The following is a 27,052-nucleotide window of genomic DNA, read 5'->3' as shown; positions in this document are numbered from 1 at the left end:
TATGTAATGTATATTCTCTTAAGAAATTAATTTACGTATAACTTTTCTTTTGAGAATCTAATGGCTTTTCTTACTACCAGTTTTTCAAATGTAATAAGTTGATACTTTTTTTAGCACTATTTTATTTATAGGTTATTAGTGTTATCAGGAAACTTGATATAGGGCAGCTATAAAATAATGAGTGAACACAAACTCAGACTCATTAATTTATAGTCATGACTTCAACCTTCATGAACACTTAGGAGGTAAATATGGTTAGAAGATGATGACGCTGAGTCAAATGTGGTAATCATGGCAATGTTAGCACTGTCATTTACATGCCTATAACACAGCTTAGCAGCATATTAAATGTCTTAGAAATTCCAGATCTGCTACAAGCAGTGTTTCTGAACCATTTTGAACTCATGACCGACCAGGCAGGTAGATCTTTGTCATGTTTTATCTCTTGAATTTGTAGCATGAAAAATTGTGATGTGTATTTTCATGTTTCAAGTGTACAATTAATTATAAATATACTTTTAATTTTTTAATTTTATTATTATTTTTTAGGAATATACTTTTTAATCCTTCCTGTCTCAGTAAAGAAGTAATCAGGCCCAAGGCCTCTGTAGTATCAAATGTCAAACCTTAAAAGAATTTTTGCATGTCTTAATATGTAACAAGTTTTAAAGGATAATTAATAAATGGCTAAGGGATTTAGTTTCCCTGAGTATCACCATTTGCCAGCTTTGTAACCAAGAGTTGTCAGACTGTTTTCTTAATTGTTCCATCTTGCTTCGTTAAGACAAAGGGGTGGCTCCATCCTGTGACCCTCATACTGGCTGTCATACCCTGACAGCAGACTAGGGAAGTAGGTAGTCATGCACCTAAGAGAGACAGGAGAGCCCTAAGAAGTGGGCACTTCCCCAAAGTCTTTTTCCCTCTAACTCTGCCACCGCATTGCTTGCTGCTGAAATGCAGTGGCTGCAGAAAACATTGAAATGAGCCCTGGCCTGGATTTTAATCCTGTGTGACTTTGGGCAGAATTTGTAAGCTTTTGAAACCTAAGATACCTCATTTGTTAAATGACAGAGGTGAGGGGTGTTCATTAGATCTCTGAAGTCCCTTTGTCTTTGTCTTTTTTTCAAAATGGGAATTTTTTTTAATCCATGACCTTTCACAATAAATAAATAAGTACATAAGTTAAGTAAGTGAATAAAAGGTACAATACAAAGAAGTCCACCCTATTCCCCACTCCTAAAAATTCTGTTTCCCCAAAATAGTTTTGGAGGGTATATCCTTCCAGTCTTTTAATGTTTTTTTTTTTTTTAATGTTTAGTTTTGAGAGAGAGAAAGAGACAGAGTGCGAGCCAGGGAGGAGCAGAGAGGAGGGAGACACCGAATCTGAAGCAGGCTCCAGGCTCTAAGCTGTCAGCACAGAGCCTGACGCGGGGCTCGAAGTCACAGACTGTGAGATCATTACCTGAACCAAAGTCAGATGCTTAACTGACTGAGCCACCCGGTACCCCCTTCCAATCTTTTAAAGCACATATTTATAGAGATAGATTTTCTCTTTTACATAAAAGTTATATACTTTTCCACTTGTTTTCTCTGATGTGAGCTCATAGTAAAACAATTTTTAATTCAAGTATAGTTGACACACAGTGTTAATTAGTTTCAGGTGTAGAGCATAGTGGTTCAACAAGTCTATACATATAAAAAGAAACTTTTAAATAAGGCAGAAACCATGAAGGTCCCCCAAATCCTACTCCTCTAATGATAACCTTTGTAAAGGAGTTATCTGAAACCCCTTTTGACTTTTTAAGAATAAATTTGTGTGTGGAAAATTGTAAATGCCATCTGGAAGGAGAGTAGAAATCACCAAGTTTCAAGGTATAGGTATTTTTATGTAGTAATGTAAAGCAACTTATGCTTTAGGACTCAGGTCTGGCACCTTTGGAGTAGTGATAGCATGCAGTGGAAAAAGGTACATGTCTGCAGAGAGGAGAAACAAGGGATCCTGTGTGGACCTGTGCACTAGGAACTCTAGACAGGAGGAGGGTGTAGACAACATGGGGAGATATAGAACACTATGGCAACATTTCTGTCAATATTTAAGGTGCTCTGGTCTTTTACAGAATTTGATTTCATCTCAATTCTTTTTCTAATTTCTTTTTTACATATACTGTGTCCTTCCTGAAAGAATGTTTTTTTTTCCTATCTGTATTTTAAACATTTATATTTAAGAATTTAAAGTTTTAATATCAGGGGCACCTGGTTGGCTCAGTCAGTTAAGCATCCCACTTCGGCTCAGGTCATGATCTCACGGCTCATGAGTTTGAGCCCCATGTTGGGCTTTGTGCTCACAGCTCAGAGCCTGCTTCAGATTCTGTGTCTCTCTCACTCTTTCTGCCCCTTCTCTGCTCTCTCTCTCTTTCTCTCTCTGTCTTTCTCAAAGATAAGTAAACATTTAAAAAAATTTACATTTTTAGTATCAGAAATCGGTAAAGATTTTTTTAATTGTTTTTTTATTTTTTTTAATTTCATTTCACTGTGGTAAGACTACTTAACATGAGATGTGCCCTTTTAACAACTTTTTAAGTGTACAATACAGTTAAGTATAGGTACAGTGTTGTACAGCAAGACATCTAGAATTTACTCATCTTGCATAATTGAAACCTTGCACCCCTTCAGTAATGGTTTCCTATTTCCCTCTCACCCCATCCAGCCTCTTGGTAACCACTGTTTTCCTTTCTGATTCTATGAGTTTGACTGTTTTAGGTACCTCTAGGACACATTTTAAATGTGCTATTTTTCAACCCCTTATCTCTACTTTTCTGCCATCACTTCACTGTCGGCTCTAATGCTAGAGTGGAGAGAACATTGGTGTCTGGCCTTATCTCTATAACTTGGGCTGCTTGAACCAGGCACCCTGCCTAGTTTGGCCTTACTTTCTCCACTTGGAAAAGGAGTATGTCCAACCTGCTGGTAGCTAAACTCTTCAAGGTTTAGCTTCTCAATTTCCTGCAAAAGCCCCTTGATTTCCTCACTAACTTTTAAGGTTTCACAGTAAGAGTTGGTTGACTTTTTTGGTGTAATAACCACATAAGAAAGTATCTGTATGTTTGTTAATGTTATTATATAATGGTTAGATAGATTTGTTCACACTAAAATAGCTTAATATTTATGAAAGTCGTGAATAAGATACCTCTTTAAATGTTTTTTTAGCAGTTATCCCTGGGACTTACAGGATCGATATACTCAAGATAAGTCTGTAGTAAATAAGATGCAGCAGAAGTATTGGGAAACGAAGCAAGCCTTTATTAAAGCCACAGGGAAGAAAGAAGATGAGCATGTTGTTGCCTCTGATGCAGACCTGGATGCCAAGCTAGAGGTGAGCTGGTCACCTGGGCAAGCCTAGGTGAGCTTTGTATCTGAAAACATATTGCAAACTAGTTCTTGAGGAAAATCTAGGATGAGGTAAATTCAATTCCAGAATATATATATATAGTTTTTTATTTGAGAGAAAGAGAAAGAATCTTAAGTAGGCTGTAGGCTCCACACTCAGCACGGAGCCCAACGTAGGACTCGATCCCACGACCCTGGAATCGTGACCTGAGCTAAAATCAAGAATCGGGTGCTCACCCAACTGAGCCACCCAGGTACCCTAATCCCAGCATATTTTTTAAAAACCTGCAAATTCTTGTGTAACCACTAGTATGCTTCAGTTAATTTGTTTTTCAAGTTTGTGGCTGGATTGCATGGCAAGTGGTAAGTTCTCAATAAATGCTTGTTGAAAAAAGTTAATGGAATCAGAAACCCACTGCACATGGTATTACACTAGGGTCAGGCAAATACTTACATTCTAAAAAAGGGAAAAGATGATAGCACAAGATCCTAGTAGAGTCTAATAAAATTCTTGAATGAATTAACTAAGCAGATATTTAGTTAGATTAGTTAAAAATACAGTAAGTTGAATTCCTATCTGGTTGATTCCCAAATACTAATATAACTAGTAGAAGGCCCACTAACTCCCTATCTTGCTAGACATTCTGCCAATAGTTTAGATTAAAATTTAAAAAGCCTACTTATCACTTCTGTGAGGAACAGTACATGACCTGATAAGAATTCAAAATGATCTCTAAATTTAACATCAAAGCTAGGGAGTGCCTGGGGTCTCAATTCGTTGAACATCCAACTCTTGATTTCTGCTCGGGTCATGATCCCAGGGTCATGGGATCGACCCCCGCTTTGGGCTCCACACACAGTGGGAGCTTAAGCTCTGCTTGAGATCCTCTCTCTCCCTCTCTCCTCCTTTCCCTTTGCCCCTCTCCCCCACCCCCTCTCTCAACAAACAAACAAACAAACAAACAAACAAACAAGCATATAAGCTAAAGTTAATGAACTGCACATTTAACAGGACTAGAGTAAAAAGCCCAGGATTTCAAAAGGTTATACTGGAACAGAGAGGCTTAAGGGGACCTATATTAGTTCTTGATTGTATAGAAAGGTCTGTCATGTGGGAGAAGGATAATTCATTCTGTGCCTCTGAGGGGAGAACCAGACCCAGGGCCCCTGTTCATAGTATGTATCTTTCATGAAAATATCCCAAATGTTTATGCATTTGTCTGCCTTACTTCCACTAACAGATCAAATTCCATGTCAGCCTTATTCACCATAGTATCCTCAGCCAGACACACTATACACATTCAGTAAATACTAACTGAATCAGTGTGCGTGTTAATGCAATAAATATCAGTTCCCAGCCCTTTCCCCTGTCTCTGGAATTGTTCAAATTGAAGCTAGGTTTGATGGGAATGTTCTAATGGAGATTGCTAACAGTGGAGAAAAGTAGAACCAGGAGGCATCTGTTCTGATTTTAGTATTCTGCATATAATTGAAATGATTATAAATTGCATATGCTTTTCACATCTTGTACCTTTATTATTTTTCTTTTTAACAACCCATTAAATACAAGTATTATTCAAAAAGGAATTCAATATGTAATTATTAGTTCATTAAACACAATATGGTAATTTTATTTTTATGCTTATTCGCCCCTGGCAGCATTTTTGCTGAACCAACTGTACTTAAATCAAAATAGCTGCTGTCCGAGGCACATAACATCCACAGTACTTAGCTGAGACTAATAATGTTACACAATAGAGGTGTTTGTTGCAAAAATGTTCAAACTAGTATTGATGTTTGTAGAGAGCATGGATTCCATCAATAAAACATATGTAAATGATGTGGAAACCATTTTGATGTGTTCTTACCCTAAATTATCCACAGAACACTAGTTTATGAAACAAGAACTTTTATTCTGCCAGCATAAGAAAAGTTTATTGCCAAGTTATAATAATGGTCAGATTCTACTATAATCTGTTGGGAAGTTAATATAGATAGAAATGTTGCACTAAGTTTAAATATGTGTCAAGAATTAGCTGTTAATGAAATATTTTCTCAAAAACAGCTCTTAAGAACAGTCAAAAGTAACCTGTGATGGCAGGTCTTTTAGTGAGTGCCACAACATAGTAGATGGTCTTTGGTTTCTTAGTTTGGATGTGGTGAGAAGAGTGTAGGCCTGCAGAAGTGGACATTCCAGAGGTGCGCATTTTATTGCACTTATTTTTTTTAAGTTTATTTATTTTGGAAGAAGTGAGCAAGTGAAGGCATGACTGGGGGAGGGGCAGAGAGACAGGGAGAAAGAGAACCCCAAGCAGGCTCCATGCTGTCAGCACAGAGCCTGACGTGGGGCCCCATCTCATGAACCGTGAGGTCCGTGACCTGAGCCAAAATCGAGTCAAACACTCAACTGACTGAGCCATCCAGGTGCCCCAGTTGCATTTAATTTACACCTCAGTTTTTTAAAAAAAATGAACAGTGACATCAGAACATACTTTTTGAACTTCTTGGTCTTATATTCAGGAATTACTATATGTTGGTGGTTTGTGACCCAGAATCCTGATATCAAGCATTTGTTAAGGAAGAGATTCAGACTGCTGATTCTCTGTTTTCTTTTATGGTAAAGGTTTTTCTTTTCCCTCTCGCTCTTTTCTAAATAGAGGATACAGTGTAATGAAATAAGATATAGCAAAATTTATATTCTTCATGACCAGGTTTTATCATGTTAAGCATTTCAGGAATGGTTTTTAATCTTTTAAGTATATATGCATGCATCTCTTTTTATTAGATAATTGGTCATGTTTATTATGACACACATCCTCTGTTTTAACTCAAACAGTGAAGTACTTCATAATACCAACACATAACTATTACATCACCATGGCCAATAAGATCAAAGAGAGGGGGAAAAGTTTTGCTCTGGCTCATTTAGGTGGCTCTTCAGAGACAGAATATTTGCTAGGTTTTCCGACTGATACCAGCCCTGGTCTCTGAGTTGGTAGACAGAGGGTAGAGACAGTGTGAAGTATCTGTTTGATTTTCTCTTGAGCTTGTTTGGGTTTCTGAAGCAAAGACCAGGACCACTGTTGGTTAAAATCTAGTTAGATTCTTCTCAGTATTACCCACCTGCTTTTCCATTAACTTCCTCTGATACGGCCTTGGCATTACATTAGATTTCAAATTATCTGTATATCTTATGAAATCATTGGGAAAATGAATGATCAGGGCTACTAGCTAAACTCCGTTTTACCAGATGTCTTCTAAATTAAATATTCAGCTGGTTGATTTTTGTTGGCTTTTTATAGAGTTGTTTAAGCATGCCATAAAATACATTAGGATCACAAAATAAGCTAATGTTGTGTTTTAAATATGATGCTTAATTGAGGGATCCACATTTGAAAAAAAGACATCAAGTGGGAGAAGAAATAAATTAACTTATGAATGAATATTGGGTCTCTGGTTTACCGAGTCCTCTAATTGGTGCCTTCATTTAGGATTTCTGTTTTTCAGCTATTATTTCAGTAGTCTGGAGGAAATTATTGTTCTGGAGATCTTAATTAAGATCACAAAGATCATGGATTCCAATAAATATAGAATAATATGAGCATATTTTTAAAGACTCTGGTCACAGTTCCTGCATAGTTTACCACATAACACCAAGCATACTTAGGCTTGCAATCTTATGTTTAGTGAGCAAATCAAACACTATAGTTATGTTCAGTATAATAATTTTTATTTCACTGCTGTCTGGTTTTTTTTTTTAACATTTTGTTTGTGTTTTTATTATAGCTGTTTCACTCGATTCAGAGAACCTGTTTGGACTTGTCTAAAGCAATTGTACTCTATCAAAAGAGAATATGTTGTAAGTATGCCCTAAGTATACATATTGATCAGATAAACAGTGAGAAATAGGATATTTTGCCTTAATACATCATTTCACATGTTTAGGAAGTAAGACAAGGAAATTACTATTGAGGAGTGCTGTCTTTGGTCTTTAATTGGTGGGAAGGAGGGTCTCTAATAATTTTATCAGAAATTCTTTACATAGGTTGTATATCATTCAATGCAAATAACTAGAACAAGAACTTTATATTGGGTCTCCCATGGGTAAGTACATATCATTTATTTTCCTAATTATAAAAAAGTTTTCTCAGTTTTATGTTTGGGTTTTAAAAAAAATTGGTGTTGTTTTTATTTGATTGCCCTGGCTCTCTTATATCCAGGTTTGTTCCTCTTAAAATGGAGAGAGAAAGCACATATAGGTAATTCCTTGCCTATATTTTGACAATAGCGCTTCTTCATGAGCATTTTTTATGTTGGATATTGGATTATTGGGAAATAGGATTCTGCCTTAAAGTTATTACTCAGAGTTATCTCTGAAATGCTAAATATCAAGTTATGTGTTAAGATGTTTTAAAATGTCCATTCGTAGATGATTTAATAGTATAATTTCTATATTTCTGAGACTAGAACATGGGAAGCTTTTCTGTTTGTGACTGCTGCTAGACCTCTTTCCAATAATCACAAAGTAACAATTGATGATTTTCCTTCATTAGTCTTTAGTTAAGACTCTTTGGGGGAAAGTACAAAATCCTAGGACTTAGAGGCAGAATTTGATAAATTTTCTATGTTACTGTTTACTAAGTTAAGACTTCTGGGCTATAGCTTCATAGTCTTGAGTTCTGAGTAAATCAAGACACAGGACATACATCCCCCACCGTTTCTCTATCCCACATCCAGTTAGTCTTAAATGCTGGTTCATTTTGTTGCCTGAATAGCATTCAGTCTCCTTCCTCTCTCCATCTTAGTCTCCATCATCTTAGTTCATGCCACCACCGTCTATCACTGTCCTACTTGATTTGCTTCAGCTTCCTAAATGATCTCCTTGCCCTCTCCAGCCCATTGTCTATACCACAGTCAAAGAGCTCCCAATGGTCTAAGCTGGGACAATTTGAATACCAAAATAAATAACAGTAGTTCTGGATTATAACCAATAAAGTAAAGTAAAGTAAATATCCATTAAGTCAGTGTGGAAATAGACAAACAGGGGAGAAGAAACAGCTCTTCCTTATAAAATAATTTCAGTTAATAAATACAGAAGGAATGAGGGAACCACAAAATCATCATTAGGCAAATACCACAGTAAGAATTATGGCAGGCAAGGTTCACTGAAAGGTGGCACAATTAATGGGCGAAAGTTTGAGGAGAAACTGGGTATTTTCACAGTGTCATGTATTTCCTTCCAAGATTTTTAATAATTACAAAAGAAAGAAATCATAATTTTACAGTGGAGAAACCCAGTAGACACCACCTGAATCAAGTGATCCAGATTGATACCAGTAGTGACAATGTGTTGTTAGTATCATGTAGCCCTGGTATCATGCACTAAGAAGGCCACTCCACCTGTGTGGTTTCCTTCCCCAAAATCTGTAACCCCAGTCTAATTGTGAGAAATAAGACAAATCCACGTTGAGAGACATTCTACAAAATATCTAACCAGTACTCTTAAAGGGCATGAAGGTCATGAAAGACAAGAAAGGCTGAGGAACTGTCACAGATTGAAGGAGATGGAATCTCGATAACTCAGTTCAAGGTCGGATCCTGAATTAGATCCTAGAAGAAAAAGGACATTCATGGGAAAACTAGTAAAATTCAAATAAAGTTGTGGTTTAGTTGATTGTACTCTACCAATGTTAATTTCCTAGTTTTGAAAATTGTACCATGATTATGTAAGATACTAATGTTAGGAGAAGCTGAAAAGGATATACAGTAACTCTGTTCTATTTACAGTCTAAGCCTAAAATTCTTGCAAAATAAAAAGCTTTAAAAATGTACATTGAATCAAGATCCAGACTTCCATACCATAGTCTATGAATTCCTACATGATCTGGCCCAGCTCACCTCTCCAGCCACTTTTGCCCTTAGCCACCATACTACCTGAGGCCTTTTACTCTCACTATTTCCTATGTCTGGAATGTTCCTGCCCTAATTATCTTAAGAGTGGCTCCTTCTTGGGTGGGGGGATGGGCTAAATGGGTAATGGGTACTAAGGAGGGCACTTGTTGGGATGAGCACTGGGTATAATATGTAGGTGATGAATCATTAAATTCTACTCCTGAAACCATAATTACACTATATGTTAACTAACTTGGATTTAAAAAAAAGAGTGGCCCCCTTCTTGCCATTCAGAGCCCAGCTTAGTGGTCACCTGCTCAGAGAGGCTTTTCCTGATCACCTAGCCCAAAGCAGCTTCTCTTACTCCCCTCTTCTTACTGCTCTATCTGGTATTTTTCTTTTTGGGTTTTGTATTTGTGAGTACGTATTTTTTTTTATTTTCTGTCTCCTGCCACATGAACAAAAGCTCCATAAGAGCAGGGACCTTGTGTGTCTTGTCTGTCTCTCTATTCCCAGTGGCAAGAACAGTGCCTAGTATGTATTAGATCATCCATAAATCTGTGCTGAGTGAATTAATGCTGCCAATCTAATTGGTTTTAGTTCCCTTTTTAGGAAACATCTGAAAATCTAATCAGCAATTAAATATTAATAGGGTTTTTTTGTGTGTGTCTGAATTCTTAAGTCCTGGTTAAGTTAAACCTTGTAAGTGGAAACTGGCGAGTTATCTGATACCTGTGTTGCACCTGAATTTTAAAGCTCCCTAAATTAATTTCAGTATTTGAATTTTAAAATCAAAATTAAGAAATGGGCATCCCTTCTTGGAAAATAATAGTCATCACTAAGTAATCCAAGCTGGAGTCTGATGAGGCTCAAACGTTTTCTGCCTCCCTCTGAACAACACTGCCAATTAATTAGAGTCCAGCTCTTGAAACCATTTCACACCCTAGATTTAGTCCTCAAGTGCATAAAATAACAAAAAGTAATTTTTCAAATGCTTCAACCTGCTGAGGTTTATTCAGGAAAGAGTACATTTCACCAACTGTGTAATTGTGTAGGTGCCATGAATGGTTTCTTCCTAGCCTTAAGCTAAATATGTTCATTTATATGTGACTTGAGACTTCAAGGTAAAAAAAAAAAAAAGATGACAGTAGCCTCGTGCTATTATGAACGAAAATGTGAAGTTGCTCTCCGTAGGGACATACTCGTTGTGGAATCGAGTCCCGTATCAGTAAGTAGAGAGAAGGAATAGAAGGTAATATAAAACAACAAAACTTCTTATAATTATAGGGTTTTTTTAAGCTACATAGAATCATGGCTAAGCATTTAAAATGAAACAAAGTGGGATAGGAAGTGGTGAGGAAAAATAAAGTGAAATAAAGTATATGAGGATAATAAGGCAAAAATTATAGTTAATTTAATTTTACGAGCACTTAATAGTACCCTGTATAAGACGTTATGCTCACCCTGGGGAGTGCATAGTTGGATGAGGTCCCTGTCCTGAGAAGGTTAGAGTGTCAAAATATAGAAGACACACGCCCGACCCCAACAACCTAATACCAGAAGCCAAGAGGGCGCTGCTGTCACAGAGAAACAGGGATCAACTACTTCATAGGGAAGTAGTCTTTGAGCAGACTTTGACTCAATGTGATTCTTGAGGGGCAGAGAGGAAGGAGGATAGTCATTTATTTCTCAGGAAGAATGGATTCCAGAAACGTCTTCCTCTGGAAAGTTTCATGTGAACTACAGTCAGAGATTAATAAGGAAGCAGTAACAAGTGTAACCGTCACCTTTGGATTTGTGTTTCCTGGCTAATGCTCTCATTGGAGTGGTTGTGTCAGGAATGGGGTGCATTCTGAAGGAATTCTGGATTGTTTATGAAAATGGACAAGAATCCTAGTAGCATTCAAAAAACATTTTTAGAGACACATGATGTGTAAATGCATAAATAAGTAAATGTGAAATCAGAGTAGTGGTCAAAGTCAGTCCCTAGAAGGGCTATATTTTGAAAAGAAAACATTTAGGAAGCTCAGTGTCATTCTTTGCTCAGCTGTTGGTAAATGTGGATTTGGGACCAGTGGCTGTGTAACAGCCCACTATTCCATTGTTTGGATACACACTAGTTTATAAATCAGTCCCCAGGGTAGAGAAAGAAAGTGTTTTGCTGCTATAAATATTGATGTTTTGATTACTTTTCTGTCTGCAGCTTTGTGCCCATTTCACTAAATCCTTGGAAAGTGCTAACAGTAGAAGTGCAATGTCAAAAGATACAAAGAATTCTGTGACATGTTATGTTTACTGTCAAATGAATCTGCAGAAAGCTGTACCAATAACTGTCTCACCAGCAGTGTCATCTGAGGTTGCCTTTAAAAATAAGGCCAGGATTAGACATGACCAATTCATGGTTCCAGCTCTGCATTTAAAAACCCCACTGAGACTTCAACCCGATTACCTGCCCACCCTTGATCCCCACTCCCACTTCCAACCAAAAACTCATGTCATGAATAAGGTATGGAATTGCTTTGCAATCAAGTAGAATGTACCTCAGAAAGCAGAGATCAAAAAGCCAGTGAGAGAGAATAAGCAGAGGAAACCGGCCCTATATTATAGGCAGCCACAAAAGATTCCCACAGTCATACTTGACAAACCCAACTTTCTTTATTTCAGCTCGAAGCGGCACATTATCGGCTCGCTTTTCAGTGCAGAGGTCATTTTCTGGTTCTGATTACAGGGCACCAAACCCACTGACAGATGTACTCAAGTGAATTTGATCTCTCCTTTTGCAAATGGAGGGACAGCATGAAAGTTAAATGGTGGTGGGGGGAGGGCTTACCTTGTAGCTTGCCACGTGGATTTAATTTCATCCCGTCTTTCCCTCTAAAAGAGAGAGGAACTTGTGGTGGGTCTCTCCTCTCTAATAAAAATGCTCATTGTTCATGGCTCCTTTTGGTCTTTTCTTCATCAGTCTTGTCTCAAGAAGAAAACGAACTGGGAAAATTTCTCCGATCCCAAGGCTTCCAAGACAAAACCAGAGCAGGAAAGATGATGCAAGCAACGGGAAAGGCCCTCTGCTTTTCTTCCCAGCAAAGGTGTGTGGCCTTCACTGGGGCTCCACTGGGGGGTCAGCAGAGAATCTGGCGTCTACCCAGCCATGGAGGGGACTCTCCTGTTCTTTAGAAGTCTCTCCCCTGAGACTGAGGAGCTACTCTGTTCTCAGTTATTAGTCTGTATTTAACTCTCTGATTAAGATAACATGTATGTTTTTTTTACTCCCTATTAATTTTTAAGTTTTTCGTTTTTTTTCATATTTCTTCTGGTCTGTAGGGAGCGTTTCATTTGGCAATCACTCTGAGTGCTGCCTAGGCTTATGTTTGACCTTCAGCATTGCCCATAGCAGTCAGGCTGATCCCCTTCCAGCCTCTGATTAAAGCAGGAGCCTAATGAGACCAGGTGGAAGTGTTCCCTGTCTGCTCTCTGTAGGCCAATTAACTTTGGAGAGGTGGTGGTCATGATTCCCGGACCCATTCTGCTCAGACCCTGGACCAGCAACATCAGCAGTATCCCCTAGAAGCTTGTTAGAAATGCAGAATTTAGGCCCCATCTCACAACTGCTGAACCCAAATCTGCATTTTAACAAGATCTTCCCAGTTGATTTTGATGCACATTTAAGTTTGAGAAGCTCTGGTAGAGAGGAAATTGTGGCAGAGAAGTGACATTTTTTTAACACTCTCATGACTCATTTTATGGTTGGTGTAGAATAAGCAGGAGCCCCTGCATGCAGTTGCATTTAGTGCCTGAGGAAAGTGACACTCCTTCTCCATTCCTCTTCCTCCAGTCACTAATTAGCCTAAACATGTCACTAATATTAGGCAAGATTATACCTACATAAGACATGTAGGTAGTTTCCAAAAATTTTCAGGTTACAAACATTTTGCTTCCTCCAATTGTCCAAAAATTTCTTCTCTTAATTTCTTCTTTCGGTCCCTGTGGGCCAAGAGCAGGCCATCAGCCTGTTACACAAGTTTCAGTGAAAACCTGGAAAAGGCGGGGTGGAAGGAAGAGACCAACTGTGTCACTTTCCCGTGGTCCTACTCCTGGGCACGTTGGTTCTCCCTAATAACATCTGGACCCTGACTTTGTGGGCAGTGCCAACTTTCATAGTTGAATGAAGCTATGTCCAATAGTTCTGCACTTGTTTTCCAAGAAAAGTGTTTGCTTATAATTTTCAGTTGTACCTTTTAATCAATCTTATTTATAATCGTTTTTCCTTGTAAAAATACTACTGAAAAAATTTAAAAGAGTCAAGTCCAAAGGAGAAAATTAAAAAGCAATTAAAAATTTCCTAATACAGATGACTCACATGTAATGCTTTGATAGGTATTTTCTATGCATATATACTTTCCCCAGCCTTACCAAGATAATTGGTTCTCAATAAATCTTTCAAAGAGTAAATTCTCATGTGTTAAACATATACTTATCACTAATTTCAGTGGGAAAAATTCTTATACATACCTGTATGCCAAGTTGTACATCAGCTTATGGGAAACAAAGCCAAATCCCTGGACACAATCACTGTAAGAGTTGCCATTACTGATCACATAATTACTTTATAACATGGCTATCCAGTTACACCGTTTCAGAGTTGTGTACCAAATTATCTCCCAGAACACACATGTGGTACCTTAAGTTTATATAATCTAACCTTTGGATATAAACAAAAACAGTAAAAGAAATCAACAGAAACAATGCAAAGAGTACTTAAAAGTATCACCACTATAAACTAGCAAACTGCACTATATCCATAATTTAATGCAGCCTGGACAACTTTAAAATTTGGAAGGTGACCTCCTGCAAGGTGGCCCTGGTTTCACAGCACTGAGCTGCTGACCGGGCACATGACATCCACACCAGTCCTCCTAAATATGAACAAAGTAGATGATGACATAAAACTCTGACAAAGTTGAATTTTCAGATCTCGAATGGATGTAATTTGAAATATGCTGGGATATATTTTTAATAGAAACAGCGTCACACCAGACAGTTTTTTTGGAGTACTGCTTGCTGATCACTTAGCAAATTGATTTTTTGATCAAATAGCCATAACACCTTTTGTTCTCCATGTATACATTTTAAAAAACAACTATAGCATAGTGTTCCAGGGCATTCCACAATATGCTTAACCCGAGCCCTTCTGTTTATTACTTGGGTCACTTCCACATTTTCCTGCTAAATGATAAATGTCTTTGGAGTAGACCTTTATTTAGGCAGTTTATTAATTATTCCCCTTGTGTAGGTTTTCATCAATGAAAATGTGTACCAGTCTTCCACTAAAGCTTGGTATTTCTGGTTATTGAGTTTTTCCTTGGTCTAGACTCAGTCCTTGGTACCACAAATGAACAGGTTTTCACCTTTCTAATCTTGTGCGAAGCAAGTTACAGAAAAAAATGGAAGTGATTTTGTATGCTTTTTTCTTTCCTTCAAGATCTTAACATCTATCATCATGTCATTACCTCTTCAAAGGTTTCTGTCTAACTTTACAACAGTCAAAGAAATTGAGAATATTTTATTCATAAGACTCTTTTTCAGCCAGTTTAGGGAAATTGGCAAGGTCCAAGGGAAGAGAAGAAGGAGTCCAGAAATGAACAGGATTCTTAGGCGGACAGCTGAGGACTCTTTCTCTCTTTAAATAGAAGTCTCCAGTTTTATAAACCTTCACACGAGCATTTGTTTTACTGACTTATTTGATAGTCATTGCTACAACTGTGCATTCAATTTGATGAAAGGTGGGTATTAAATTTAATCCAATGGTGATAAAGGACAAGCTTACTTTATGGCACCATAATATGTCTTTGAAAACCACCTGCAACACTTTGGTAGGATGATATGAGCAAACTACTTTTAGAGAAGTGCTGACTATTTAAAAACAATGCTTTACAGAAAAGAGGAAAACTGGAGAATATAATAAAGGGTTTTTTTCTTAAACAGTTTATTGGCCCATCTGTAATCTTCCTGTGCTCTACACATGTGAGGCACTGTAGAAGCTGGTGGAGATGCCAAGCGCTGACTTCAGCTCACTAACACCACTGTTCCCTTCTGCTAAATAAGTTTGCATTTCAGTTGAGATGTAATTCTTCATCTTATTTTTATGTTTTGAACCTGTGCCCTGCAAGTTCATGCAGACAACTGTATCTTAAGAGTGTAATTCATGTAATGTTACTCATCTTGGGTAGGAAGATGGGAGAGGCAGTATTTCCCTCCCCTGTAAAATATTGCATCCAAAGTTTGATATGCCTCAAACATTTTTTTTTTACTTAATAAATGATGATATGTTACAACTAATAATTATTTTCTATCCACTTCATTGTATGGTATACATTCATTTATGGTAGAATCCTTAAGTTTTGTTTCTTTGTAAGGCTCAATCCTATAACCTATCTGAATGTACCTAACACAGTAGATCCACAGTGCTTCTCTCCCTTCCTAGACCATTTAAAAATTCTTCTGTTCATGCTTTATTCTCTGTGACTGTGGGAGCAGAACTCCTAGCATTTGGAGAGTAATCCAACAATGACCTAGCCAGGGAGACCCTAGTCAAATACAAGTCCACCCCTTCTCAAAGAGCCAGGCTTCAGAGGAGCAGAAGCAGGGAATGCCAAAAATAGAAATGGGAAATGGTTATGCCTTGACCCTTCTCCATGAACGCAGGATTGGTTCCAACTCCAGACAGGTATTCTTTGCCCAGACATGAAACCACCCCCAACAGTACTGTTGGAAACCCTTCCCAATGGTACATTCAAGTAACAGTTATCTAAGGAATGAGTACATGGGTAATCATTTCTGGTGAACTCATCAGTTCATACATTTCAATTATAATCCATCAAATATTTCTGCAGCATTGTCTATATTCTAGGCACTGTTCTAGGCTCATGAGTTTAAGATTGGTAAACTGTCAAGGATGCAAACTGATGGCCTGCTTAGTTTCAAGATTATGGCTTTATCCTCTTGTCTAGGTTGGCCTTGCGAAATCCATTGTGTCGATTTCACCAAGAAGTGGAGACTTTTCGGCACCGGGCCATCTCAGACACTTGGCTGACGGTGAATCGCATGGAGCAGTGCCGGACTGAATACAGAGGGGCATTATTATGGATGAAGGATGTGTCACAGGAGCTTGATCCAGACCTCTACAAGCAAATGGAGAAGTTCAGGAAGGTAGGATATTTTATGAAGGTTACCAAGAGGGGTACCTGCTGAAAGGTAATGAGGTGTGATTTGAATCACTCTAGTGAAGAAGACATAACTCAAAAGCACCAAGGATGCAATTAATCATCACCAGTGCCTTTTTATGTGACAGAATACCAATTAATGTGATATATAATTCTCTAAGGGTAAGATAGAAGAGACAGCTGGAAATTGCTGGGATTTAGTAACTAGTTCTAATTGAAGTCGGATTTTCATATAATGTACACTTTTTGTAAGGTTGTCACTTCAAAATGCTTTCTCATGCATAACTAAAAATCAAGATTAGATCAAATGAAAGTGGGAAGTGAGTACAGGCTATTGGAGAAATCTTTTTTAATTGCTAATGAGTATTAAAATTAATAGAATAATAATGTTCCTTTGTTTTGTGAAGTGGTTGAGAAGCAGTGGGGTTTGGTTGTGGGATTAACTAATGTGGCATCTGCAATAGACCACTTCAGAAATTTTTCTGAGGAAAATAGATTGCTGAGGAGGTGGGTATGCTCTTAAATTTCCCTGAAATAACTGGTGAGTAGCAGAAGAACAATATTCCCTTGTTTTTTTAATTCTCTTGCGTCAATTTAGCCGTTTGGAGATTTGGCCATACGAAGACAGATCCTACCACTAGGTGGCAGTCATATACTGAGTATTTATGAATATGCAATGACTTTGTTGTGTACAGTCTTGGTAGTTCTTTGTTTGGTTGATTTTGGATGTATTTCAGGATGTGAAAGAAAAAAAAAATCAAGCAAATGTTAGGTTTGACATAATATTGTGTCAATTATCTTACTCATTTCAAATGATCCATTTGTAATTAGTGATGTTGCTTAAAATCCCAAGGTTTCTTTTTAGGTACATCATGTGGAGTTGTAAATGGGAAACCCTGCTAGAGCACAGGAGGTTGTGTATGTGTGTGTGTGTCTGTCTGTGTGTCTGTGTGATGGGGGAAAGGAGGGACCTTCTGTTGCTTAAGAAGAGGGTCACCAATTCTTGGCTTAGTATTAGATTGATACAAATTCTTTTAAAAGCCAAATTTTATTTTCGTTTGCAATTTGGAATCCCTCTTTATGAAGGGAATCGGAGTTTATTTTCTGATTATAGATAACCTTAATGTAGTAGCAGCATCTAAATTCTTGGCAAGACAGATTTCTGAATTCATGGAAAATCTGAACTGAAAAGGCATGAACTAGGAAAACTCACTCATTCTATAAATGAGAAAATCAAGGCCCAGCCTACATGAGAAATTTCCTGACTTTCTAATCAGGCCAGTAATTTGGTTTGTCTTTGACACTTTATTCGGGGGTTGGAGGAGGATGGAGTAGAGAAGTTCAAACAACAAACAAACAAACAAGACGGTACTTGGAGGCAATAGTGCCAGTCATTTTATATTTACTATTTCCTTTAAGCCTCACAATAATCAAGATACAAATTTAATTTTATAGATGAAGAAAGTGATACCTAGGTTAAGTAACAAGTCCAAGGTCAGACAAGGAAATGAAAGTCAGAATCTTAGAAAATAGGCATAATTTTTTTCCTTAAGAGGAAAAAAAAAGTTGAAGAACGTATCTAAAATTGACAGTCATTTTCATAGTAATACCTGTCTGTGATTTATTTATCCAACATTTATTGAATGCCTTTTTTGTGCCGTGTAATAAAAATAAACATACACTTACTCTGGAAGGCAGAATTTCACGTGGAATTGTGTTTATTTGGTTTTGTTTTGGAGGGTGGTTACTAGCTGTGTTAGGATGAAATAAAAACCAAGCTCTTCATCATTTGGGTTGAATGTTGAAACACTACCCACTCTTTAGTGTCATCAATCTGTTGATTTTGGAAAATATGGTTTAAAAAATTTTTTTGCCATGCAGAAGTAGCTGAAGCAATGCCTTACTCTACAATCCCATGTGCCCTGGATTTAATTTAATAGCTGAACATGGTGTACTTTGAATTTAGGGAAAGAATTTTTTTTTAAAAAAGTCTGTATTCAAGTGGATATTTGATTAGGCAGGACTGCCCATGAGGACAGGGACCAGATTTGTCTTTTCACTGGCCAGCACCTGGCCCCCAAGTTAGCACTCGTATCAGATGGTCAGATTCCAGCCATTGAGCTTGAAGTTCCAGACTCTGTTTCTCAGATCGATAGGGATTCCCACCACCCACACCTGGAATTGACATATGGTTTTGTAGGTAAGAAGTAACATTATTTTGTGGCTTGCCGCTTTCTTTGGAATGGATTTAAATTGTGGAATGTGCTGTTTGCTTGGAGTTTATAACATGAAATTTAACTGTGAGCAAGCTTTAGTGTTTTGTCCCAGCGGGATTCCATTTTAAACAGTCTCCATTTATCTCTCAGAAACATGCTACTGAAACACTTTTCTATATCCTCTGGGAGAGGGGTCTGGCTGTGGGTGGCTTCTTAGGTGCCACTGTGGGAAGGAGAATTTCAGTCTCTGCAGAGCCAGCTGTCACCTTCATATTTCAACTGATGAATCCTGAACGAAAAGTGGTATTTTTCAATAAATTCAGTTCTTTGGGTTCTCACTTTCTGAGGAGACAGAATTCTAATTCATCCTCACAGATGTGATCCCCTGAGTTGCAATCTTTAGTATGCATTCATTCATTTATTCTTTCATCCAGCAAATGATATGGAAGCCCCACTGCATGGTAGGCCAGATGCAGAAAGGTATAGTAGTGAATAAGTAGACGTGATCACTGCCCTCATGTCACATGTAGTCACTTGGGGATCAAGCAAGTAAACTTGATGCAGTATGATGAACCATTGTCTGTGGTAGCACATGGTATCATGGGAACACATAGGAGAGGCTTCCCAAAGAAGCATAACCACCTCTGTGTTCTCACTAGCTCACCCAAAAAATATAGAGAAGGGGTTGGAAGGACCCAAGCCTTGAGGCTGGGAGAGCTGCTTGGGAGGCTCTTGTACAAATCTAGGTGAGACATGGGGTGCCACAGAACCAAGATGCACGTAGACCAGGGCAATATATGTTCTGCCCTCTCCTACACTCCACAGTAGCAGCACTTTAATTACAGAGTCTTCTGTCTTCTTAGAAATGTGCAGAATAAGTATAAATAAATAAATAGCAAGATCAAGTGTACTTTCCCTTCCAACCAAAGCTTTTCTCATAGTATTTTCAAAGTGCTAAGAAACTTTTAAATAACACACCATGAGCATGACCAAAACGATGAATGAAAAACTTAAAATTAAACAAAGCAAACAATCTGTTTTCATTCTGGCAACCTTTGAAGCACATAGGCCTGATGACAGATCTCTCAGCAGCAACACTAATAAGCATTTATTAAGTGCCTATATTTGGGGATGGAAATACAAAGAGGTGGAAAAGCTTGATCCCAGCCCTCAAGAAGGACCCTGCTAGTCATCTGTTCCTTGTCAAAATTACCGTGATAAACAAGACACCTGGAGAGTGTGGCCATATGTAGTTATTCTCCTAAAGACCAAATAATAGGAAATGGTGGATGAATTTAAATGTGCAGGGCTGGATGACTGTGAGCAGTAGGAAGCCCCTCCTGACAGTGTGATTCACCCCAGGAGGGAAATGGACGGGAGACTACACCACAAAGTATTTTATGAGCAGTTACAACGTGTGATATATGTGCCCTTTGAAGGCAGAGTAAAAGGGTATGATTTAAAAATAGAAGTCAGCTTCTTGTAGCAGATTACATCAGCTTAAGTTGTGAGCTCACAGAAGAGCTTTTGCAGCCTGATGCCCTTGAGAGAGTCCTCCTGTGGTCAATTAAATGTCTTGTTTTTCTTGAAAGTCAGAAATGGGATGGAGGGTAATTATTCTAAATGGAATAAAAGCCGTGTTAGGTGTAAGAAAATAGTTCTGAATCCTCTAAAGAGATAATATGGAAATGTATACGTGGGCATTTGTTATGAGTCAGAGTCCTTATAGACAAGGACAAGGGAACCAGCGTTTTAATGAGGGCCATTTATTAAATGGCTTAATGAAATCCTACAGCATTTGTCTAGGGTTTCATCACCATAATTCAAAAGGGTATCTAAAACATATTGTAGGAAATATGAATGATACACACTGGCATTCTTGGGCTTGTGTCTTTTTAAAATCATGTTAGATTTTGGAGAGCTGTTAATTTACTAAAGTCCCATTATCAAAGGATATGTTACTGTGAGAAGGTTTCTTAACAAATGGCTTAATAGGTGGGACCTCGCTGGGGTCATCAGCCCATGGTGTTCCTGTGTCCTGACTGAAGGTTTGGATCTATAGAGCTTGGTCAAGGACTAGTAAACAGCAGTATTGACATTAGAGAGTTTTTTTTTTTTTCCTGTGGACAAAGACTTGGGTTAATTAATTTGACAGTATCATTAATTACTGCTGAAATCATTGGTCTTTGTCAGAGGTCAGGCTCTTTTAGCAATTGAGGGCAGGTCCCACGGGAGCTGGAGACGCCAAGAGATGCAGGAGTATCACCACTCAGCCATCTCCTCATTCTGAGATAAAAAGCCTTTCCTTTTTGCCTGGGCCCTCCAGCTTTCTGGCTTACAAGAGTATTCTGCTTCATTTCAGTGCTAAGGGCAGGGCTGAGACCCCCCAATGAGTTGTGTTGAGTGAGCATGGAGAATTTCAGGTTTGGGTCCACACAATAGACCAACACCACCGTGCCTGCTTAAGCAGTGCCTTGACTCCAGGACTTGCTTTAATTCATACATAAAAGGGAAGGGTGTTTGGCCCATTATCAATTCTGTCTCTTCCAGTGCTACAATCCTATGCACTGGCTTGAGCTCTTTCATGAGGTGAAAGTTCCTTTTGTAAAGCTAACACACTCTTTAACCTATCTGTTTCATAACTCTCCATTTTCTTTTGTTGGTTTTTGGTGTGTGTTTGTTGTTTGTTTTGGTTGTTTAACTAGGGCCCCTGTTTTTTGTGGCCCCCAAGAAGACCAAATCGAGTTGCTAAACCTTACCCTTGGGTGGTGGTTTCTTTATACTACCTGAATGCCATAGGAAAAACATGCCATTTCCATATGGTACCACTGGGAAGGGAACAAATAATTACACCCTTGCTTTCATTTTTAAATTTCATGAGGTGAGGCCTTTGGGGCTCTATGTGTCTTTATTAATTTCCCCCCGAACTTGGCAAATGACAAAAATTAGTTTCAGGGTTAAGCCAAGACCATTTGGAATAGCAGGCATGAAACATAACTTACAAACCTGGTGTCTGGCCGGCTGTGGCTCCTGATTGGAAATAGAGACAAAGGAGCATGACCTCAGAGTTCGGATGGCTCTACCCTCTGTCTCCAGCCCTGCCTACACCAGCTGGGACAGCTTGGATAGGTCCTGGTAAGTCTATGGCAATTTTCTCAATCACTAAAGGAGAAATAGGTACTAGATGACCGCCAAGCTCTCTTCCAGCTGTAATATTTTTCAAATTCATTCTCTAAGTTGTTAAGGTCTGAAATTGTTAAGTTCATCTGTAGAGAAGTGCAGACACTGGTACAGAGCTAACATGTCCTTTGTCAGTGAAGTGTTTTCCTCTTAACTCTGGGTAAGTATTGGTCTTGTTGAGTCGGCTTGGTCTTGTCACTGTTGCTTTAATCTTAGACTCTGGAAAAGAATATTTCACTCACAAGATAAATCTTGGGCAGAGGAGACTTAAATTTTTACAAAATGAGTATAATTATATTTTTATTTAGAGAATACTTTTGCAAGGGTCAGAAACATATGGCCCATGGGCCAGCCACCTGTTTTGGTAAATGAAGATTTTATTGTAACATGACCATGCCCATTCATTTATATATTATCTATGGCTGCTTGCATGATACCATAGGGGTATGAGTAGTTACAACAGAGACTGTGGTCTGCACAGCCAAAAATATTTAGCTTCTGCCCCTTTTACAGAAAAGAGTTGGCTGGCCCTTGATTTATAGATACCTCTAATGCATGCTGAAGTTAAGAAGCTTTAAAAATTTAAAAATGTCTAATTGTGATAAAACACATAACATAAAATTTGCCATCTTAACCATTTTTAAGGGTCCAGTTCAGTGGTGTTAAGTATATTCACTTTGCTGTACAGCAGATCTCCAAAACTTTTTCATCTTGCAAAACTGGAACTCTGTACCTATTAAACAACCACTCCTCATTTGCCCCTCCTATCATTCCAGCCCCTGGTAACTATCATTCTACTTTCTGTTTTTATGAATTTGACTACTTTAGATACCTCATATAAGTAGAATCATGCAGTATTTGCCTTTTTGCAACTAGCTTATTTCCCTTAGCATATTGTCTTCAAGGTTCATCCATGTTGTAGCATGTGGCAGGATCTTTTCTCTTTTCAAGGAATAATAATAGTTCTAAGGAGTAGTATTTCACTGTATGCTTATACCACCACATTGTACTTATTCATTTGTTGACAGACACATTTAAGTTGCTTCCATCACTTGATTAGCGTAGATAGTGCTACTTATGGATATTGGTGTGCAAATAGCTTTTCAAGACCCTCCTTTGAACCGCAAATGCATAATAAACAAACATAATATACATCTTATAAATATTTGTACTCCTGAATGAAATTTAATCCTTCCATTGAATAAAAATAAGACTTAGGTTATACAAGCAAGGAGTTGTTTGATTTTATCATCCTAGAAAATACTGTACACAATACTAATTCATAATTTATATTCTGTAATTTCTGTAAGAATAGTAAATATTGATATGTTTAAAAATAAACCTATAGAATAGCATAAAAGCAAATGTTTTGGTTTGAAATAGATTTTTTCACAGAGGAGTGGAGAGGACTACTTCTCTCTTGAGAGAGGTATCAAATCTTTGCATATGGCATTTCTCCAGTTGTTTGAAGGAAAAGCCTGCTTAACTCTCAAGTTTCAGAGTAGACTGGACAAAAGTGTGTTATCGAAGTGTGAACTGATCCCGTCCAAGATAGTTTTCCTTTTGCCAAATTGTCTGGCTTTTCTTCCTAAGACTTATATGTATTGGATGGCATATACAAACCTGGTTTCTAGAATTTCATGGGTGATAATATACAAAACATAAGATTTTACTGAGTAGAACCATCAGGTTCCAGATCAAAATACTGCCATATAATGAGCCCATTTTATAACAAGGGCTTCTCAGTGTGTTAGCAGCTAGAATGTCTTGGATGGATTCATTATTTCCGTATTTCATCATGTTGTGCTTTTGGCTGCAGGGTCAGAGGAGTGGCTAGTGCCCATGACACTCTCCTTCCCCTCCCCCTAGCCCAACCGCAGACTGTTCCATCTGCCTCTGTCTACTTTTGGTAGCTCCTGAAGAAGGTGTCATTTTAGATTATGGTTAAATGGAAATTCACTGTATTCAAGAAGTATGATATACTAGTTACTGTCTCTCTAGTCTCCGAGTCTGCCATATCTGTCTATCCCTCTAGATTAGCCTCTTCCTTTTGATTAACAGCTCAAATTCATCTTTCCCAGCTAGTCCTCTTATTCTCTCTTGGCAAATTGGTTGCAGTTCTTGCCATCTTAAGGAATTTAGTGTAAAAAAAAGACAGTGGTAGCTGGTGGGTTAGCTAAGCACTTTGGTTTTAAATGTTTATGCTTTAGAGATTTGTCCCACTATGCTATTATTCTTATTTTACAAAATGGTGGCTTACTTAGGTACACAAAATAGAATGTGATTTTATTTAATTTCCAACAGAGGCAATATACTACTTCCTGAATGCCAGTAACTTCACAATACTGTACGTTGCTTTTATTTGAGTTAAAAAGAATTTTCTTCAGAAATATTCCTCTTCACAACCAGACTTTTCAGTGACGGAGAAAAAATCATGATTTGATGGTTTCTAAATTGTCACTTCTACATCAGACTGGATTTTTTAATTGGCTATGGAGAGTTAGTCTTTCAGAAAGAAAGCTCTACATCACAATTACTTTGGGAGAAATCTGTGTTCTGTGTTAGTTTGCCATCAAGGGATATTGAAAGGTTTTGAGTAGCACTCTTTAAATTGATTGGGTTAATTTTTGAGAAACCCCCAACAAAGCATTTCTAACAAGATTTATTCAAGTAGTAATCGCCACATGATGGAGTCAAAGGCTGTTAGTGGTTTCATGGGTTCTCCCGTCCCTCAGGAAAACTCAGAATCTTCTTGCATCCAAGTCCTAAGTTGATCTATACTTTATTGTTTGAACTATCAAAAGAATGAGTTAATAGAAAACTGGTATTTCGATTCACAGTTCTGAGATTTAAAAAAAAAAGCAAATAGTAAGAAGATAGTTGATGATTCCTTGATCTCCAGAAAACTGACATAATACTAATCTCAGAGGGAAATTAGCCATGGACGCCCACATGTCACCCCATTTATGACTGGTTCATGGTGGCTCTGTTCGCTGAAGCATGCACAGTTCTCCACCAGCTACTTCTCTCACGGTGGCTTCATGTTGCCTCCTTTAGGAAATTTTTGGTGAAAGTAAAACTTTGAATAGAAAGCAGCTTTAAAGTGTGTATGCTGAACTCTTCTAGCATAAAACTTTCAGGACAATTCTAGGTGTAATAGAACTATTTGAAAAACTTCTGTTGCATATTCAGCAATTATCCTACACTTAATCATTGCATAAGATGAATGAAATTCATATACAGGAGCCCTAAAATCTTACACTGGCCAATTTCACATGGACTCAGGGAGCCCTAAGAAGAAGCAGGCCCTTGAAAGGCCATTGGTATAACTTTGACATGCAATTCCCACATGCATTAATCAGGCTTCTGTTGTTCCCATCAAATGAAATATGATTTTAGGGCTTGGTAACACTTCACAGTTGATTGGCTCTTTCTATCCAACTACCCATCTATCTGTCCATCCATCTATTTAAATTCACTCCCCAGCTGTGATCTTGAGACAACTATTGTCATTTAGATGTTGATTCCTTACTGTGGTTCTTCTAGTGACTGCTGACATTGGAATAGGGGATACTTCTCAAGATAGATTAATTATATAAACAAATTGAAGAATATTGTTTTTTTTTTTTTGTTTTGTTTTGTTTTTTGTTTTTGTTTTTTTTCTGCTTTGTTCCTTTAAATAGTTCCTCCCCTCCTCTGGGCTTGAGAGGTGGGACTCTGCATTCTTATAAGCAAACATAGTTCATGGGTATTAGTTCATGTTCTGAGAGAGGTCCAGGCAAAGACACTTGGAAAATAACCCACATATAGGGAAGAAGAGCCATATGAAAAGCCCATAGATTAATGTATAGGAAATAAATAAATTTCTCAAATAGGGAAACTGAAAAGAAGCTAGCAGAGTAAAATTTATTACATTTAGGATCTTGTTCCCCTTTAATTTTTTCATCTTAAATTAGGGGGGAAAGGATACACGAGAACCTGGCAATAGTGATTGCTTCTGTGGCAGAGGACTAGATTGCGGGATGAGAGGAGAGGGTTGAGAATGAGGTTGGAGTTGCAGAACAGATAAGAGTGAGAACAGATAAGATTTGGTACAAGGAAAGAGATAAAATGAGAGGAAACTCCAGGTTGACAAAAACAGATGAGAAGCCAGGTTCCAAAGGTGATGTCACATGGGCAGCCAGATGAAGAAGTTGGAAGATGAAGTCATTTTCAAGAGCCATCAGCAGGGGGAGAGCCATGTGAGGTGGTGAAGTCACTGAAGAAAAGAAGGATCAAAGGCAGATGCCTGAGGGAAACCCACCAAAATCAAGAAAGAAGAGAATGCTTCTTTTGAAAGCCTTCACTGTTCTAAGAGAACTGGAACAAGCAGAGTTTCGCATATCCTGAAGGGTTTAGGGAAAAGGTGAGAAAGCAAGCAGATAACTTTTCCCATCTCCTCTCAATTGCGTCCTGGAAGGAAGGAGTTGTCTGAATTGCACCAGTGAGAATGCAGGGGAAAATGCTTTCCCAAAACAGAATCAAAGGGGGAGAGGGCAACTATTTTAGAGGGAACAGCCTCCATGTTTTGGACCCCACATTAGGTCTTTGCAGTTGCATTGCAGCATTGTATAGGCTGGTATTGGATCTCTTAACGTGTAGGTTTTCTGCTGGCTTGAATGACATGTTCTGTGTTCATTGTCCACATCTAATTCTCGTGCATGCTGATTAATATGCTCATACATCTTGCTGGCACTAAGTATCTCTCTCAACTTTTCTCTCTAAATCTAGCAATTTCATCAATTCCTTTTAATTGGTAGTCTTACACATTTTACAGATGAAACTAAGCATACTTACATGCCTGTGAGCCCTGATTTTTGTCATTAAAATTTCTAGAGAAGTAATATCAGTTGTCGTGAATCAATCTCTATCCCCTTTGGCTTCCCAGTGTTTATTTATTACCAGTTTATTTTTAATACTCTTACAAGGGCCTCTTAATGCTCCTAATGCTCTAAAAAGAAATTGAAATACATGCAGGTTCTAAACCACGCATCTTTTTGCACACACATTGTAGATTGGGCTCCCGCAAACAAAGTATACATGTCAAAATCAGATATGACTGGGAAGGCATAGGGACTTAGTAGCCACCAGGGCTTTCAGACTGCATGGGGGACTCAG

General features: G+C 38.1%; 1 protein-coding gene across 17 annotated transcripts in view; it reads left to right on the top strand.

Moving 5' to 3' along the window:
• Nucleotides 1-27,052, top strand: part of ICA1 (islet cell autoantigen 1) — a 193,181-nt gene that overhangs the window by 60,195 nt on the left and 105,934 nt on the right. For 13 of the 17 annotated variants that reach the window (XM_047843141.1, XM_047843160.1, XM_047843176.1 and 10 more), the window contains 4 exons: nucleotides 3,208-3,373; nucleotides 7,174-7,246; nucleotides 12,242-12,365; nucleotides 16,287-16,485. In XM_047843141.1, the coding sequence (XP_047699097.1) occupies nucleotides 3,208-3,373; nucleotides 7,174-7,246; nucleotides 12,242-12,365; nucleotides 16,287-16,485 (562 nt within the window). The remainder of the gene's footprint in view (nucleotides 1-3,207; nucleotides 3,374-7,173; nucleotides 7,247-12,241; nucleotides 12,366-16,286; nucleotides 16,486-27,052) is intronic. The other 4 variants (XM_047843214.1, XM_047843205.1, XM_047843196.1 and 1 more) reach the window with 1 other exon arrangement.

The sequence above is a fragment of the Prionailurus viverrinus genome, chromosome A2, assembly GCF_022837055.1.
Source record: "Prionailurus viverrinus isolate Anna chromosome A2, UM_Priviv_1.0, whole genome shotgun sequence".
Lineage (NCBI taxonomy): Eukaryota > Metazoa > Chordata > Mammalia > Carnivora > Felidae > Prionailurus > Prionailurus viverrinus.
Note: the sequence above shows the minus strand (reverse complement) of the source record. Positions and strands in the feature narration are given on the sequence as shown.